The sequence below is a fragment of the Scyliorhinus canicula genome, chromosome 7, assembly GCF_902713615.1.
Source record: "Scyliorhinus canicula chromosome 7, sScyCan1.1, whole genome shotgun sequence".
Taxonomy (NCBI): Eukaryota; Metazoa; Chordata; class Chondrichthyes; order Carcharhiniformes; family Scyliorhinidae; genus Scyliorhinus; species Scyliorhinus canicula.
Window position 1 is genome coordinate 201553426 of NC_052152.1, and position 15916 is coordinate 201569341.

The following is a 15916-nucleotide window of genomic DNA, read 5'->3' on the forward strand; positions in this document are numbered from 1 at the left end:
ACAGGTTTCGTAGTGGCAAGGAATTGCGTCCGACGAGAAACCCTGCTGACCACATTTGGACCAGAATATCCCGCCACTTGCGAACCACTCTCTGCCGCTGCAGAACACGTCACGGAGGGGGGAGGAAAATCCCACCAATAGCGCGAATGATAACGGGGCTGATGGGCAGGTTATTAAAAAAAAATCAAAGTCTGAGAGGTGCTACAAATTTCAAAATGACTTGGGTGGGGTGCTCTTTCCAGGAGCCGGTGCAGACTTGATGGGCCGAATGGCCTCCTTCTGCACTGTAAATTCTATGTAATCTATAACCGTCATTGCTATCGATTTACTCCATTGCGTCGGTTTACCTTTACATGTTTTCCCATTATCTTGCAGTTCAAATCCATCCTGACACGTGCAGTAGTATCCGTTGAGAATGTTCACACACTCATGCTGACAGCTGTGGTTCCCAAACGAACAGTAGTTCACCACTGCAGAGAAAGATCCCACACATTTTAGCTTCAATGCTACCACAAGCCGATATAGTAAGCACTAAAGATATGGAGTTGCGGGTCAGCTGTGCTCTCGTTGAGAAGGCTGGAAAAGCTGAATGGCTGCTGCCTGTTCCCAGGTTCCTAAGTAGGGTGGGAATGGTCCTACACTGCTGATTCATTACGGTCTGATCAAAATAAATTGGGTGAAAGACATTCAAAGTCTGAGCAAGACGTCACGAGATATTCAACTGCAGAGAAACAATTTTTCCAGACCAAGGCTCTGAATAAATGACTTTATAGATAAATCTGTACTTTGCTTTTGGATCGTTGTCAGTTGCTGTGGTGATCATCGCCTCTCTGGGGTGACCGGAGGTTTCATGGTGTTAGAGGTGCTATGTAAATGCGGGCCATTGTTGTTGAAGTCCTTGAGGAATAGAGGGTCCTTTGTGCCCCTGAATATGGAAAACCTAATGGAGTCTATAATGGTCTCCCTAAAGATGAGGCACTGCACGTGTGAAGATAGATTGGAGATGTTGGTACCATTTTCCTTGGGGAGGAGAAGGCTGAGAGGAGATTTGATGGAGGTTTTCAAAATCACGAGGGGTCTGAGCAGAGTAGATCGGGAGTAGCTCGGGAACGAGAGGTCACGGGTTTAAAGTGGTCGGCAAAAGAAGCATAGTTGACGCGAGGAAAAAGCATTTTCACGCGACGACTGGTTAAGGTCTGGAATGCTCTGTCTGAGAATGTGGTGGAGGCAAGTTCACTCGTGGCATTGAGAAAGGAATTAGACTGTTAGCTAAGGAAGAATGTGCAGGGTTACTAAGAGAAGACAGAGGAGGCTAATAACACTTGGTGAGCTGCTCGTTTGGAAAGCTGGAGCGCACACAATGGGCCAGGTATCTGGCCTCATTCTGCAACAATTTTGTGATTCTGAAAGTTTATCAATATGACAGGGATGAGAATATTAGGGTATCTACCACCATAACATTGGCTTCATCAGCTCCTTGCTAAAGGTAATGGATCAAACAGTTTGTCCTGGTAAGAGTCAGGACATCTCTCGAGGAGCGGGCAGAGCTCAACTCTGCCAGTGAACACGGCTCAAGAATCAGAATAAATTGCGGAAAAACTCACACCTATCACCGACGAATACGTGGTCAAATACTCACTGGTGCAGGTCTTCTTGTCCTGATTGAGGGTGTACCCAGGTCGACAGCGGCACTTATATGACCCAGGGGTGCTCACGCAAATGTGCTCACAGCCATGATTGCCCAGGGTACAGAGGTTGATGGCTATGGAGGAAGATCATGATTTGTTTAGGAATGATCACAATGGGGAACGAAGAACTAAAGCTCGTGTTGGTCCTCTAGACAGCGAGTCTGGGGAATTGACAATGCAAAACAAGGAACTGGCAGAGACATTGAACAGATATTTTGTGTCTGTCTTCACCGTAGAAGACTTAGAAACTTCCCAAAGATATTTGAAAATAAAAAGGTGAAAACAAAGGGAAAACTAAAACAATCACCATCACCCAAGGGGTAGATGCTGGTAAGACTATTAGACCGAAGGCTGACAAGTCTCCTGGACCAGATGGCCTGCATCCTTGTGCCTAGGGCAGAGATAGTAGAGGTGTTGGTTATAATCTTCCAAAATTCCTTAGATTTTGGAAAGGTCCTAGCAAATTGCAAAGTAGCAAATATGCAAGAAAGGAATGATACAGAAAGAAATTGTTGACCCCTTAGCTTAATACCTGTCACAGGGAAATGGCTAGAATCCGATATCAAGGAGGCTACAACATCCTACTTAGAAAATCAAAACGGAATCAGGCAGAGTTAACCTAGTTTTGTGAAAGGGAAGTCATGCTTAACTAATTTATTAGTTCTTTGAGGAAATAACAAGCAAGGTGGATAAAGGAGAATCTGCACCTATGGTATACTTGGATATTCAAAAGCATTTGATAAGATGCCATGTTAAAGATTGTTACACAAGATAAGAGCACATGGCATCGGATGTAACACATTAACATGGATAAAGGATTGGTTATCGAACAGAAAACAGAGAGGAGCGATAATACGTGGATCATCTTGGGTTGTGAAGCTGAATTAAGTGGACTGCCACAGGGATCAGTGATGGGTTTTACTATTTATAATCTATACCAATGACTTGGATGGAGGGAGGGGAGGTATGGTAACTACATTTTCTGATGATACCAAGATAGCTAATAAAGTAAGTGATTAGAGGAGGTAAAGAGTTTACAAAGTCATCGAGACAGGTTAAGTGAATGGGCAACAATTGGCAGATGGAGTATATTGTGGGGAAATGTGAGCTTGTCTACGCAGCGCAGAAGAGGCCCTTCGGCCCATTGAGTCTGCACCGACACATGAAAACCACCTGACCTGCCAGTCCTAATCCCATTTGCTAGTTGCCCCATAACCTTGAATGTTATGACATGCCAAGTACTCATCCAGGTACTTTTTAAAGGATGTGAGGCAACCCACTTCTACCACCCTCCCAGGCAGTGCATTCCAGACCATCACCACCCTCTGGGTAAAAAGGTTTTCCCTCACATCCCCCCGAAACCTCCTACCCCTCACCTTGAACCTGTGTCCCCTCGTGCGTCTTCTAGTACCTAATCCATTTGTTTTCAATTAAGGAGCAATTTAGCGTGGCCAATCCACCTACCCTGCACATGTTTTTGGGTTGTGGGGGTGGGACCCACACAGACAGGGGGAGAATATGCAGACTCTCATAGAATCTCATAGAATTTACAATGCAGAAGGAGGCCAGTCGGCCCATCGAGTCTGTACCGGCTCCTGGAAAGAGCACCCTACCCAAGTCCGCACCCCCACCCTATCCCCATAACCCAGTAACCCCACCCAACACTAAGAGCAATTTTGGACACTGAGGGCAATTTCGCATGGCCAATCCACCTAACCTGCACATCGTTGGACTGTGGGAGGAAACCGGAGCACCCGGAGGAAACCCACGCACACACGGGGAGAACGTGCAGACTCCGCACAGACAGTGACCCAAGCCGGGAATCGAACCTGGGACCCTGGAGCTGTGAAGCACTTGTGCTAACCGCTATGCTACCGTGCTGCCCAAGACTCCATACAGACAGTGACGAGGTTTGAACCCGGGCCCTCGGAGCTGTGAGGCAGCAGTGCCAACCACTGCGCCGTTGTGCCGCACCCCCCTCCCACTGCCCTAATGTCCCACTTTTAAAATGGAGATGAGGAGAATCATTTTTTTAAAAATTTGTTTGTGGGATGTGGGCTTCGTTGGATAGGCCAGCATTTATTGCCCATCCCTAATTGTCCTTGAGAAGGTTGTGGTGAGCTGCCTTCTTAGAATCATAGAAACCATAGAAAAGTTACAGCACAGAAGGAGGCAATTCGGCCCATCTTGTCCATGCCAGCCCCAGGACACCCAGGTACCCTTTCTAATCCCATCCTCCCGCACCCGGTCCATGGTTCTGCATCTTACAGCACTTAAGGTGCAGATACCGATACTTTTAAAGGAGTTTAGGGTCTCTGCCTCCCCCACCATCCTGAGCAGCGAATTCAAGCCACCCCTTTGAGTTAAAAGTGTTTCCTCATGTCCCCTGTACACCTTCTGCCGCTTATCTTGAATGAATGTCCCCTGGTTCTAGAATTCCCCACCAAGGGAAACAATTTTATCCTCGCCACCCTATCTCTTCTCCTCATAATTTTGTACACCTCAATCAAGTCACCCCCTCAACCTTCTTTGTTTCAAAGAAATTCCCCAACCTATTCAACGTCTCCTCGTAGCCACACTTTTCTAGCCCTGGCAACATTTCAGTGGCCTAGACGCTGAGCTCGGGAATTCCAGTTGTGGCCTCACCAGTGTTTCATACAACTCCAGCATTACATCCTTACTTTTACATTCTACACCTCTGCCAATGAACCGCTACAATCCTTGTCAATCTGAGGCATTCTCTTACCCAGGGAATAGTGGAAAGTGGTGGCGGCTGCGTCTTTGCATTTATTCAAGGCAGAATTAGATAGATTTCAGATAGACAAGGGAGTCAAGAATTATCGGGGGCAGACAGGAAAGTGGAGTTGATACCACAACCAGAACAGCCAAGATTTTATCAAATATCGGAGCAGATTCAAAGGGATGAATGGCCCACTCCTGCTCTTAAATCTATGTTCCTGTGTACGTAGTGGACTATAAAACACTTTGGTATATCCTGTGATCATGAAAGGTGCCGTATAAATTGTGGCCCAGTGTCATATGTTAATTGATAACACTCCTGTGAGGTCTTGGGAGGCTTATTAGATTAAAGGTGCTATATAAATGCAAGTTGTCATTGTTGCACACTATTGACTCTGAGACGGAAGTCCAGACGTTCAAATTTGAAAGCTCGAATATGGTGAGAGTGGAATTGAGGATTTGGCTGTTGAATTAACTTTGAGGCCACTCCAAGGCACATCACAGAAAATAGATCAAGGCAATGAATCCTGTTGGTCCACTTGCTCAGTTTACCTGCAGTAACCCAGGAGGGTTAATCTCTGTGCCCACCTGAGGAGGAGACTGGCATGTGGGCAGAAGGAGGTGCTTGTCGGCTGGCACTAACAGGCAGTAAGGCCAGAGCCACCCCAACCCCTTTGGGTTTGAGTAATTTCCAATTTGCAAGGCAGTAATTGGGGGTGAGAATGAAATTACTGAGGAATAGAATGAGGAATACTAACCGGAGCACGTCTTCTTGTCCTGATTGAGGGTGTACCCGGATCTACAGCGACAGTGATAGGACCCAGGGGTGCTCACACAGTTGTGTTCACAGCCATGATCTCCCAGGGAACAGAGATTGACGGCTAGAAGGATAAAAAAAGACAATAGATTAGATCATGCACTGTGGGTAAAGACAGACTGGAGCTTTTTTTTTGTGTGTAGCTTTCCTCCCCAGTGGCTTCCTTAAGGGGTTTCAAAAAGAAACTACAGAGGAAAATAAACTTGCAGGGCTCAGTGGAGTTAGGGTGGAGGACTAAGGGGTTAAGGGGCTGGTTTAGCACACTAAGTTAAATAGCTGGCTTTTAAAGCAGACCAAGGCAGGCCAGCAGCACGGTTCAATTCCTGTACCAGCCTCTGAACAGGTGCTGACTAGGGGCTTTTCACAGTAACTTCATTGAAGCCTACTCATGATAATAAGCGATTTTCATTTGGGGCAGCACGGTAGCATGGTGGTTAGCGTCAATGCTTCACAGCTCCACGTTCAGTTCCCGGCTGGGTCACTGTCTGTGCGGAGTCTGCACGACCTCCCCGTGTGTGCGTGGGTTTCCTCCGGGTGCTCCGGTTTCCTCCCACAATCCAAAGATGTGCGGGTTAGGTGGATTGGCCAGGCTAAATTGCCCGGTGGTGTCCTAAAAAGTAAGGCTAAGGGGGGGGTTGTTGGGTTACGGGTATAGGGTGGATACGTGGGTTTGAGTAGGGTGATCATTGCTCGGCACAACATCGAGGGCCGAAGGGCCTGTTCTGTGCTGTACTGTTCTATGACTGGCATTGACTGGATTACTCGACAGAGAGCCAGAATGGACTTTTCATAGAATCCTCACAATGCAGAAGGAGGCCATTCGGCCCATCAAGTCTACACCCATCTGCTGAAAGAGCAGCCGGCCTAGGCCCACTCCCCCTCCCTATCCCTGTAACTCTATTACCCCACCCAGCCTTTGGACACCAAGGGGCAATTTATCATGGCCGGTCCACCTAACCTGCACATCTTTGGGTTGTGGGGGCGAAACCCACGCAGACACGGGGAGAATGTGCAAACTCCACACAGACAGTGACCCAGAGCCAGGATCGAACCTGGGACCTCGGTGCCGTGAGGCTGCTGGGCTAACCCACTGCGCCACCGTGCTGCCCTAAGAAAGTGGAGTTGATGTTGACAGCCAGTCTCATTGAATGGGGGTCCGGGTCCGAGGGCCCATGTGGACCACTCCTCACAGCTACTGCACTGGTATGAACCTGGAGAGCTAATACATATTTGCACTCACGGTTGGGCCAGAATTCTCCCTAACCCTAAACCCCCCGAGCACAGAAGGGCCAGTGAGCCATTGAAATCTCCGTCCACATTGGTGGGACCAGAAAATCCCACCGGCAAGAGGGGCTAGAAAGTTTGGGTCATGGCCTCCATGTGAGTAAAGATCAATGTCGATGAAGAAACACACATGCACTGGTCAGAACAATCTAGAAGTTTCTAGAACTGTGTTCTCTTTGCCCTTTTGCTCCTGCCTTTTATGATTCATTTTAATCGCTACTTTCTCCAACTAAGTATTAGCGTGAAGTCCTTCCTGACCAGAAACAAGAAGACCAGATGCGGACTAAAGCCCGATCCCAATAGTGGGCCTCAACCCACCTTCAGAAACAGGGCTTGTCTTTATTGGGAATATGACATTTAATAAAACCTCACTGACACTCCTTGTATTTTTGAGTGAAATTCCCCAATTTTATTAGTCAACCATTACATTTTTAAAAATTCTTAGTATGGCCATCAGAGGTAAGGCTGCTTCCGTTAACTATGTTGGGTAGCCTTGATAAGGTAGGATAACCCCTGTTGAAACGTTGCCGTCCTTGTGATGTTACTGTGAATGTTGTTATTGGGCATGTACAAAGTACACTCGTGCCAAATTCACCCCTCTGTTGATTTCACATTATTTTAAACAAATCAGCATTCATTTGACAATATGGCTCAGTCAGTAGCATGTCGCCTGGATCAGAGGTCATAAGTTCATAAGATATAGGCGCAGAATTAAGCCATGTGGCCCATCGAGTCTGCTCCACCATTAGATCATGGCTGATCTCATCCTGGCCTTAACTTCCACCATCCTGCCCGTTCTCCATAACCCTTCAACCCATTACCAATTAAAAATCTGTCTAACTCCTCCTTAAATTTACTCACGGTCCCAGCATTCACCGCTCTCTAGGGGTAGCGAATTCCACAGATTCACAACCCTTTGGGAGAAGTAGTTTCTCCTCGACTCCGTTTTAAGTTTGTTGCTTATCCTAAATCTGCAGGTTCAAGTCCTACTCAAGGAATTTGAGCAGATAATTCAGGGTGACACTCCTGGTGCCAGTACTAAAGGGGTGCTGCGCCACCAGGGGACATGCAGCTGTACATAACTCTGGTGCGGCCGCTCCTGGAGTACTGCGTGCAGTTCTGGTCATCACATTATAGGAAGGATGTGGAAGCTTTGGAAAGGGTTCAGAGGAGATTTACTAGGATGTTGCCTGGTATGGAGGGAAGGTCTTACGAGGAAAGGCTCAGGGACTTGAGGTTGTTTTCGTTAGAGAGGAGAAGGCTGAGAGGTGACTTAATAGAGACATAGATGATAGTCAGAGGGTTAGATAGGGTGGACAGTGAGAGTCTCTTTCCTCGGATGGTGATGACCAACACGAGGGGACATAGCTTTAAATTGAGGGGTAGTAGATATAGGACAGATGTCAGAGGCAGTTTCTTTACTCAGAGAGTAGTAGGGGTGTGGAACGCCCTGCCTGCAACTTTAAGGGCATTTAAGTGGTCACTGGATAGACATATGGATGAAAATGGAATAGTGTAGGTCAGATAGGCTTCAGATGGTTTCACGGGTCGGCGCAACATCGAGGGCCGAAGGGCCCGTACTGCGCTGTAATGTTCTATGTTCTATGTTCTAATGTTTTTTTAAAAATGAGACATTAAACCAAGGGCCCATCTTCACTTTCAGGGTGGGTGACAAATATCCCATGGCGCTATTTCAAACAACAGATTGCTCTCCCCGATATTTTCCTCTCTCCAACCTAACTCCAGGCAGCACAGTAGCACAGTGGTTAGCACAGTTGCTTCACAGCACTGTAAATTCTAACTGAAAACGAATATATCCAAATACCAAACAAGTCAGGCAGCATCTGTGGACAGAGAGAAACAGAGTTAATAGGCTCTCTTCACGGATGTTGCGTGACTTGTTGGGTATTTCCAGCAATTTCTGTTTTAAAATTAGATTTCCAACACCTGCAGTATTTTGCTTTCTTAAAAATAACTAAACATAAAAGCTTCTTAATGTAGAGATCCAATACCCTTTTGAAAATGACATTGAAACTTCCCCCATCATCTTTTCAAGCACTGCTCACCATAACTTACTGGGTTAAGACAAAACCTCACTCAACTCTTCCTGGCTTCTTTCGGGCGATTATCTGAAATCTGAGTCCCCCCCGGTTACCGAGTCTGCTGCCGGTGGAAACACTTTCTTCCCGACCTACCCTAGCAAAATCTTTCATTACATTCTACTTTGGACATGGCTACTAAATCTCTCCTCAAACTTCTCTGCTCAAAAGGAGAACAACCTCCCACTTCTCCACTCTCTGCAGGGAACTGAAAACCTTGGCTATATTCGAGTCAGTCTCCTCTGCACCTTCCCCAAGATATTGTCGCCCTTTCTAAAGTAATGGTGCTTAAGAAATAATTATCCGCAGTATTCGCAATGACTGGTGTTGGCATACTAACCACTGCAAGTCTTCTTGTCCCGATTCAGTCTGAAACTTGCACGGCAGCTGCACTTGTATGAACCCGGAGAGCTAATACATATTTGCTCACAGTCGTGGTCCCCATGGGAGCAAAGGTCAATGGCTGTAGGGAAACACACACTCACAGGTCAGAAAAATCTCAAAGTCATTATCAATGCGCTCTTTTCATTATATTTATCCCTTTTGTGTTTTTCCTTTGAATCACCACATTTTCCTGTGGGCAGCGCGATAGCATGGTGGTTAGCACAATTGCTTCACAGCTCCAGGATCGCAGGTTCGATTCCCGGCTTGGGTCACTGTCTGCGTGGAGTCTGCACGTTCTCCCCGTGTCTGCGTGGGTTTCCTCCCGGTGCTCCGGTTTCCTCCCACAGTCCAAAGATGTGCAGGTTAGGTGGATTGGCCGTGATAAATTGCCTTTAGTGTCCAAAATTGCCCTTAGTGTTGGGTGGGGTTACTGGGTTATGGGGATAGGGTGGAGGTGTGGACCTTGGGTAGGGTGCTCTTTCCAAGAGCCGGTGCAGACTCGATGGGCCGAATGGCCTCCTTCTGCACTGTAAATTCTATGAGATTCCTACCTAATATCAGCATGAAACATTGACGGGCCAGAAGCAGATTAAACCTCTGTCCTAATAATGGGCCTTAATCCATCAATCCAACCCAGCGCCTCCTTGGGAATATGACATTTTACAAAACCTCACTGATCATTCTTGCAGTTGATGTAGTCTACAAGGACTTCAATAAGGCTTTTGACGTGGCCCTGCATGGGAGGCTGGTCAAGAAGGTAAAGGCCCATGGGATCCAGGGCAATTTGGCAAATTGGATCCAAAATTGGCTCCGTGGCAGGTGGCAGAGAGCAATAGTCGAAGGTATTTTTTGTGACTGGAAGCCTGTGTCCAGTGGTGTACCGCAGGGATCGGTGCTGGGTCACTTGCTGTTGGTAGTGTACATTAATGATCCAGACGTGAAAGCAGGAGGTATGATCAGTAAGTTGAAGATGACATGGAAATTGGTGGTGTGGTAAATAGCCAGGAGGAATGCCTTACATTCCAGGATGGGATCGCCGGGCTGGTCAGGTGGGCAGAACAGTGGCAAATGGAATTTAACTTTGAAAAATGTGAAGTGATGCATTTTGGGAGGACTAGCAAGGCAAGAGAATAGACAATGAATGGAGGGATGTTCGGAGGTACAGAGGACCAGAGGAATCCTGGGATGCATATCCTTAGATCCCTGAAGGTCATGTAGATGAAATGAAATGAAGTGAAAATCGCTTATTGTCACGAGTAGGCTTCAATGAAGTTACTGTGAAAAGCCCCGAGCCGTCACATTCCGGCACCTGTTCGGGGAGGCTGTTACAGGAACGTGGTTAAGAAAATATATGGGTTCTAGCCTTTATTAGCTAAAGCATAGAATATAAGATCAGGGAGGTTATGATGGAGCTGGAGGCTATGGGCGAAATTCTCCGACCCCACGCAGGGTCGGAGAATTGGCGGGAAGCGGCGTTATTTCCGCTCCCGCAGGTTTTGTAATTCTCCCGCCAGTCATAAACCGGCGTTGTGCAAATCCCGCCGGCAGCCTGTGAAAACAGCTGGCGCCGGCGGGATTTCATTTTTTTAAAACTTACCTCAAATCTCCGGCCCGAATGGGCCGAAGTCCCGCCGCTGGGAGGCCTTCTCCCGCCACCGAGGTTTAAACCACCTCTGGAACGGCGGGCTCAGCGGCGCGAGCAGGCCCCCGGGGTCCTGGGGGGGCGGGGGGCGATCGGACCCGGGGGGGTGCCCCCACGGAGGCCTGGCCCGCGATCGGGGCCCCCGCTCACTCCGCGGGGCAGTGCCGTGGGGGCACTCTTTCTCCTTCCGCGCCGCCACGGCCTCCGCCATGGCAGACGCGGAGGAGAACCCCGCATCGCGCATGCGCCGGCAGTGACGTCAGCGGCCAGCTGCCGCTGACGTCACTGCCGGCGCATGCGCCGACCGCCGAAAGCCTTTCGGCCAGCCCCGCTTCCGACTGCGCCGGGTGTTTGCGCCAGTCTTCTGGTGCAAACTGCTCCGGCGCGGGGCTGGCCCCCAAAGGTGGGGAGAATTCCCCACCTTTGGGGAGGCGCGACCCCTGAGTGGTTGGCGCCACTCCCCTACGCCGGCACCCTCCGTCACGCCGGGTAGGGGAGAATCCAGCCCTATAGCTCGAGTACTGTGTGCAGTTAATAATAATAATCTTTATTCTCAGAGGCTTACATTAACACTTCAATGAAGATACTGTGAAAAGCCCCTAGTCGCCACACTCAGGCGCCTGTTCGGGTACACAGAGGGAGAATTCAGAATGTCCAAATGACCTAACAGCACATCTTTCGGGACCTGTGGAAGGAAACCGGAGCATCCGGAGGAAACCCACGCAGACACGGGAGAACGTGCAGACTCCGCACAGACAGTGACCCAAGTTGAGAATCAAACCTGGGACCCTGGTCCTGTGAAGCAACAGTGCTGAACACTGTGCTACCATGCCGTCCAGTTCTGGTCGCCACACTTTATGAAGGATGTGATTGCACCAGAGAGGGTGCAGAGGAGATTCACCAGGATGCTGCCTGGGCTGCAGTGTTTCAGCTATCCACAGAGACGGGATAGGCTGGGGTTGTTTTGCTTAGAGCAGAGAAGGCTGAGGGGGGAAATGATCAAGGGGTATAACATTGAGGAGCATAGATAGGGGAGATGGGAATGAACGTTTCACCTGAGTAATTAATAAACAAGGGGAATTTGAGGAAAAGTTTTTTCACCCAGAGTGTGGTGGGAATCTCGGCCAGAAAGGGGGGTAGGGGTAAACCCTCACAACATTTAAGAGGTATTTAGATGAGCATTTGGAACTCCACAGTATACAAGGCAGTGAACCACATGCTGGAAAATGGGATTAGAATAGACAGAATAGATAGCTGGCGCAGACACGATGGGCTGATGGGCCTTTTTTTTTAGATGTAAAGATCTAAGACTCCATGACTTTATGGTTCTGAGTGAGATTCCCATTCTTTCCATCTAAATTTCCCAGTGAAATCCCACTTTCATTTTGTTTTATTGAGATTCAAGTATCTGGGATATGGATCCTGAGCTGGCTGAGGGCTGTCAGTACTGAGTGAGTGTTGCACTGTCAGAGGGTCAGTACTGAGGGAGTGCTGCACTGTCAGAGGGTCAGTACTGAGGGAGTGCTGCACTGTCAGAGGGTCAGTACTGAGGGAGTGCTGCACTGTCAGAGGGTCAGTGCTGAGGGAGTGCTGCACTGTCAGAGGGTCAGTACTGAGGGAGCGCCGCAGTCAGAGGGTCAGTACTGAGGGAGTGCTGCATTGTCAGAGAGTCAGTACTGAGGGAGCGCCGCACTGTCAGAGGGTCAGTACTGAGGGAGCGCCACACTGTCAGAGGGTCAGTACTGAGGGAGTGCTGCACTGTCAGAGGGTCAGTACTGAGGGAGCGCTGCACTGTCAGAAGTTCAGTACTGAGGGAGTGCTGCACTGTCAGAGGGTCAGTACTGAGCAAGTTCTGCACTGTCAGAGGGTCAGTGATGAGGGAGTACTGCACTGTCAGAGGGTCAGTACTGAGGGAGTGCCGCACTGTCAGAGGGTCAGTACTGAGGGCGTACTGCACTGTCAGAGGGTCAGTACTGAGGGCGTGCTGCACTGTCAGAGGGTCAGTACTGAGGGAGTGCCGCACTGTCAGAGGGTCTGTACTGAGGGCGTGCTGCACTGTCAGAGGGTCAGTACTGAGGGAGTGCTGCACTGTCAGAGGGCCAGTACTGAGGGAGTGCTGCACTGTCAGAGGGTCTGTACTGAGGGAATGCTGCACTGTCAGAGGATCAGTACGGAGGGAGTGCTGCACTGTCAGAGGGTCAGTACTGAGGGAGTGCTGCACTGTCGGAGGGTCAGTACTGAGGGAGTGCCACACTGTCAGAGGGTCAGTACTGAGGGAGTGCTGCACTGTCAGAGGGTCAGTACTGAGGGAATGCTGCATTGTCAGAGGGTCAGTACTGAGGGAGTGCTGCACTGTCAAAGGGTCAGTACTGAGGGAGTGCCGCACTGTCAGAGGGTCAGTACTGAGGGAGTGCTGCACTGTCAGAGGGTCAGTACTGAGGGAGTGCCGCACTGTCAGAGGTGCTAAAGCTAATTTATACGATTCTGCAGCACCATTTCAAAGCAATGGTGAGATGTCTTTGGGCCAATATTTGACCGTCAATCAACATCATGAAAACAGCTTATCTGGTCATTATAATATTGCTCTTTGTTGTCCACAAATTGGCGTTACCAACACAGAACCTCTTGTTGTTGCAATATATTAATGTTCAGTAAAACAGAAAGGACAGGGAGAAAAGTTCTCTCTTCATTCCATCCCAGTGGACAGTGTGTGTTGAAACAAACTTAATAAATTGATTATAAAACTGCCAATGTGAATAATTGGTATTGAAGGGAGCTGGGACTCAAACCAAAACTCCTTTGTGAAACATTCAGAGTATCCGTGCAGTTTTTCACCCTAGACTCAAGCCCTCCATGGAGCTTTTACCTTGCTAAGTGACCGTTAGACAATCTGGTTCCATGACAAGTTCCACTCAGTTGTGGCTGCCTCAGTGTGGTGTGGACACTTGGCATGCTTCCAAACTCTTAGGAGTTGCTTGTTACTGATAACCAGCTCGTTAACAACTTAAGAAGTTATAATTTAATTAGCTCAACCCCTATACATAAAATATCCCCCAACTATACCTGTGCATGTCTTCTTGTCTGGGTTCAGCACGTAGCCCTCACGACAGGCACAGTGGAAGGATCCAGATGTGGTGACACAAATGTGCTGACAACCATGATTCGCAACAGCGCACAAATCTTCAGCTGGAAGGGAAAACACCCTGGTCAAAATGAATCGTTTGTTTTGTCTTCGCACAGTAGCAAAATCAATAAACGGGAAATTTTGAAGGTGCACGTGTTTCTTGTAAGGTAACACATGGCTCCAGGTCTTAATAAACCAGAGGGTATTATATACTGGTTAATATGTGGCTTGGGAATTTAGACATAACAGAATGCATCATATATGGATTAATATATAGCTGGGGGTCAACGAGAGGGCAATGATTTAAGCTGTATGAAAAAACAAACAATGGCGACATGAGGAAATGTTTTGACACCGGGATTTTGCACTTCCAATCAAGAGAACTCCCAAATCGTATTCCACACGGACGTTAACACGCGACACGATTGTCCCCTCCCCCCATCAGTGTCGCGGCGCATTTCCTGATGTTCAACATTGGGATAATCAATTGAATGCATTAATATCTCATTATCATCTAAGTACCTGAATCATTTCCCCCCCCCCCCCAACATCCCCCATCAGAAAATTCATCCAGATTGGTGTGAGGTCAGGGGTGATATGAATCATGACTGGTTTCCCAAAGTGTGCACCTGGTGAACAGGTGAGCTCAGGTGAGCGTACCGCTCAGCAAGGTGAGGCCTCCCTGGCAGCTTTATGTCATGGGGCACGCCCCTTTCAGTTATCTTTCACACCCAGACCTGCACTATACGGGCGGAGAAAGCCGTCATTGCTGCCGTTCGATGCCACCTTCCCCACGTGCTATTAGCCTGTGCCGATTTCTGTGTGACTTCCGCCCAGTGAGTGATTAGTATCTGGAATGCGCTACCTCTGTGCGTTGTGGAGGCAGATTGAATTCTGGCTTTCAAAAGAGAATTGGATGAGCTCCTGTTGGGAAACAATTTGCAGGACCATTGGGGAAAGGCCAGGGGAGTGAGACTAGCTGAATTGTTCTAACAGGTCGGGCACAAACAACATAAACGCCTGATTTTCCGTTAAAGTGGCATGTAACGGTTTGGCTGATGGATACCTTTCTCAGTTTGGCAAAGAGCCATCTAGATGAGAAGCACTCAATGCTTGATGCTACATTAGTACACCTCTCTTTTCTTTGTTTCACTTTAGCACTTACAACATAACTTGTCCTGGAAGGTCTTAGCAAACTGATCAATCAGGTCAAAGGTCTCAACTAGGAAGACGTGCTCTTTATGAGGCAAGGAGGCCATGGCTCTGAGGGAGGACATCTCTGCCCTCTGCACTCCAACAGCGTAGATCTCAATCCCGGCTTCTCGGGCCCTTGCTGCCACCTCAGTGACCCGGTCCTGGGGCCTCCCATCTGTTACAATGATGGCAACTCTTGGGATCTTCTGGGCCAGGGGACGGACGCCCTCTCGCTCAGTGAAAGCCACGTTCATGGCGTACTGGATGGCCAAGCCGGTCATTGTTCCCTGGGCCAGGGGGATCACCTCCTTAATGCTCTTGACCATGTCGGCTTTTTTCTGGAATGTCTTGAAGGAGAAGACGTTCTGAATCTGGCTGGAATATTGGATCAATGCGACCTTGCCGGCATTGGGACCCACGTTCAAGAAATTGACCATGTCAATCACAAAATTCCTCATCAGCTCAAACTCGAATGGACGGACACTCCTGGAACTGTCAATAATAAACAGCAGATCGATGGGGCCGGTCGTGCATTTTTTATCTGAAATGATAGAAGAGAACATAGATGACCAACACTTGAAGTAAAACACTCTTTGTTTTGTTTCTTTTACATTATTTATCTGGGTACTGAAATTATGGATTTGGAAATCCACGGTATGGCACACCTCAGCTTTATTGCCAAGGTGGGCAAATCTTAAACCTTGGTTCCTTATTGTGCCTCATTCCAAGGCTTCAGGTGGTCATTCCTCGGGGAAAATATAAGGCAGCAACTAAGATGAGAGTCCAGGACAGGTGGCCTGGTAAGGATGGGTGTATTGGTGATGGGAGGAGGATGCACATTGTTCTGCATCCTCTTCCCCCAGAATCAACGTGGCTTCGGTTCCAGTGGCATCTTTAAATTCAAAGTAACAAGTTTGCAAACGTTTGGAGGACTTTGGGGGCATG

General features: G+C 48.4%; 1 protein-coding gene across 1 annotated transcript in view; it reads right to left on the reverse strand.

Moving 5' to 3' along the window:
* Nucleotides 1-15916, reverse strand: part of matn4 (matrilin 4) — an 82075-nt gene that overhangs the window by 18534 nt on the left and 47625 nt on the right. Inside the window, exons 3-8 of the mRNA XM_038803716.1 lie at nt 14943-15512; nt 13717-13839; nt 8968-9090; nt 5186-5308; nt 1640-1762; nt 348-470 (exon numbers count right to left, since the gene is read on the reverse strand). Of these exons, the coding sequence (XP_038659644.1) occupies nt 348-470; nt 1640-1762; nt 5186-5308; nt 8968-9090; nt 13717-13839; nt 14943-15512 (1185 nt within the window). The remainder of the gene's footprint in view (nt 1-347; nt 471-1639; nt 1763-5185; nt 5309-8967; nt 9091-13716; nt 13840-14942; nt 15513-15916) is intronic.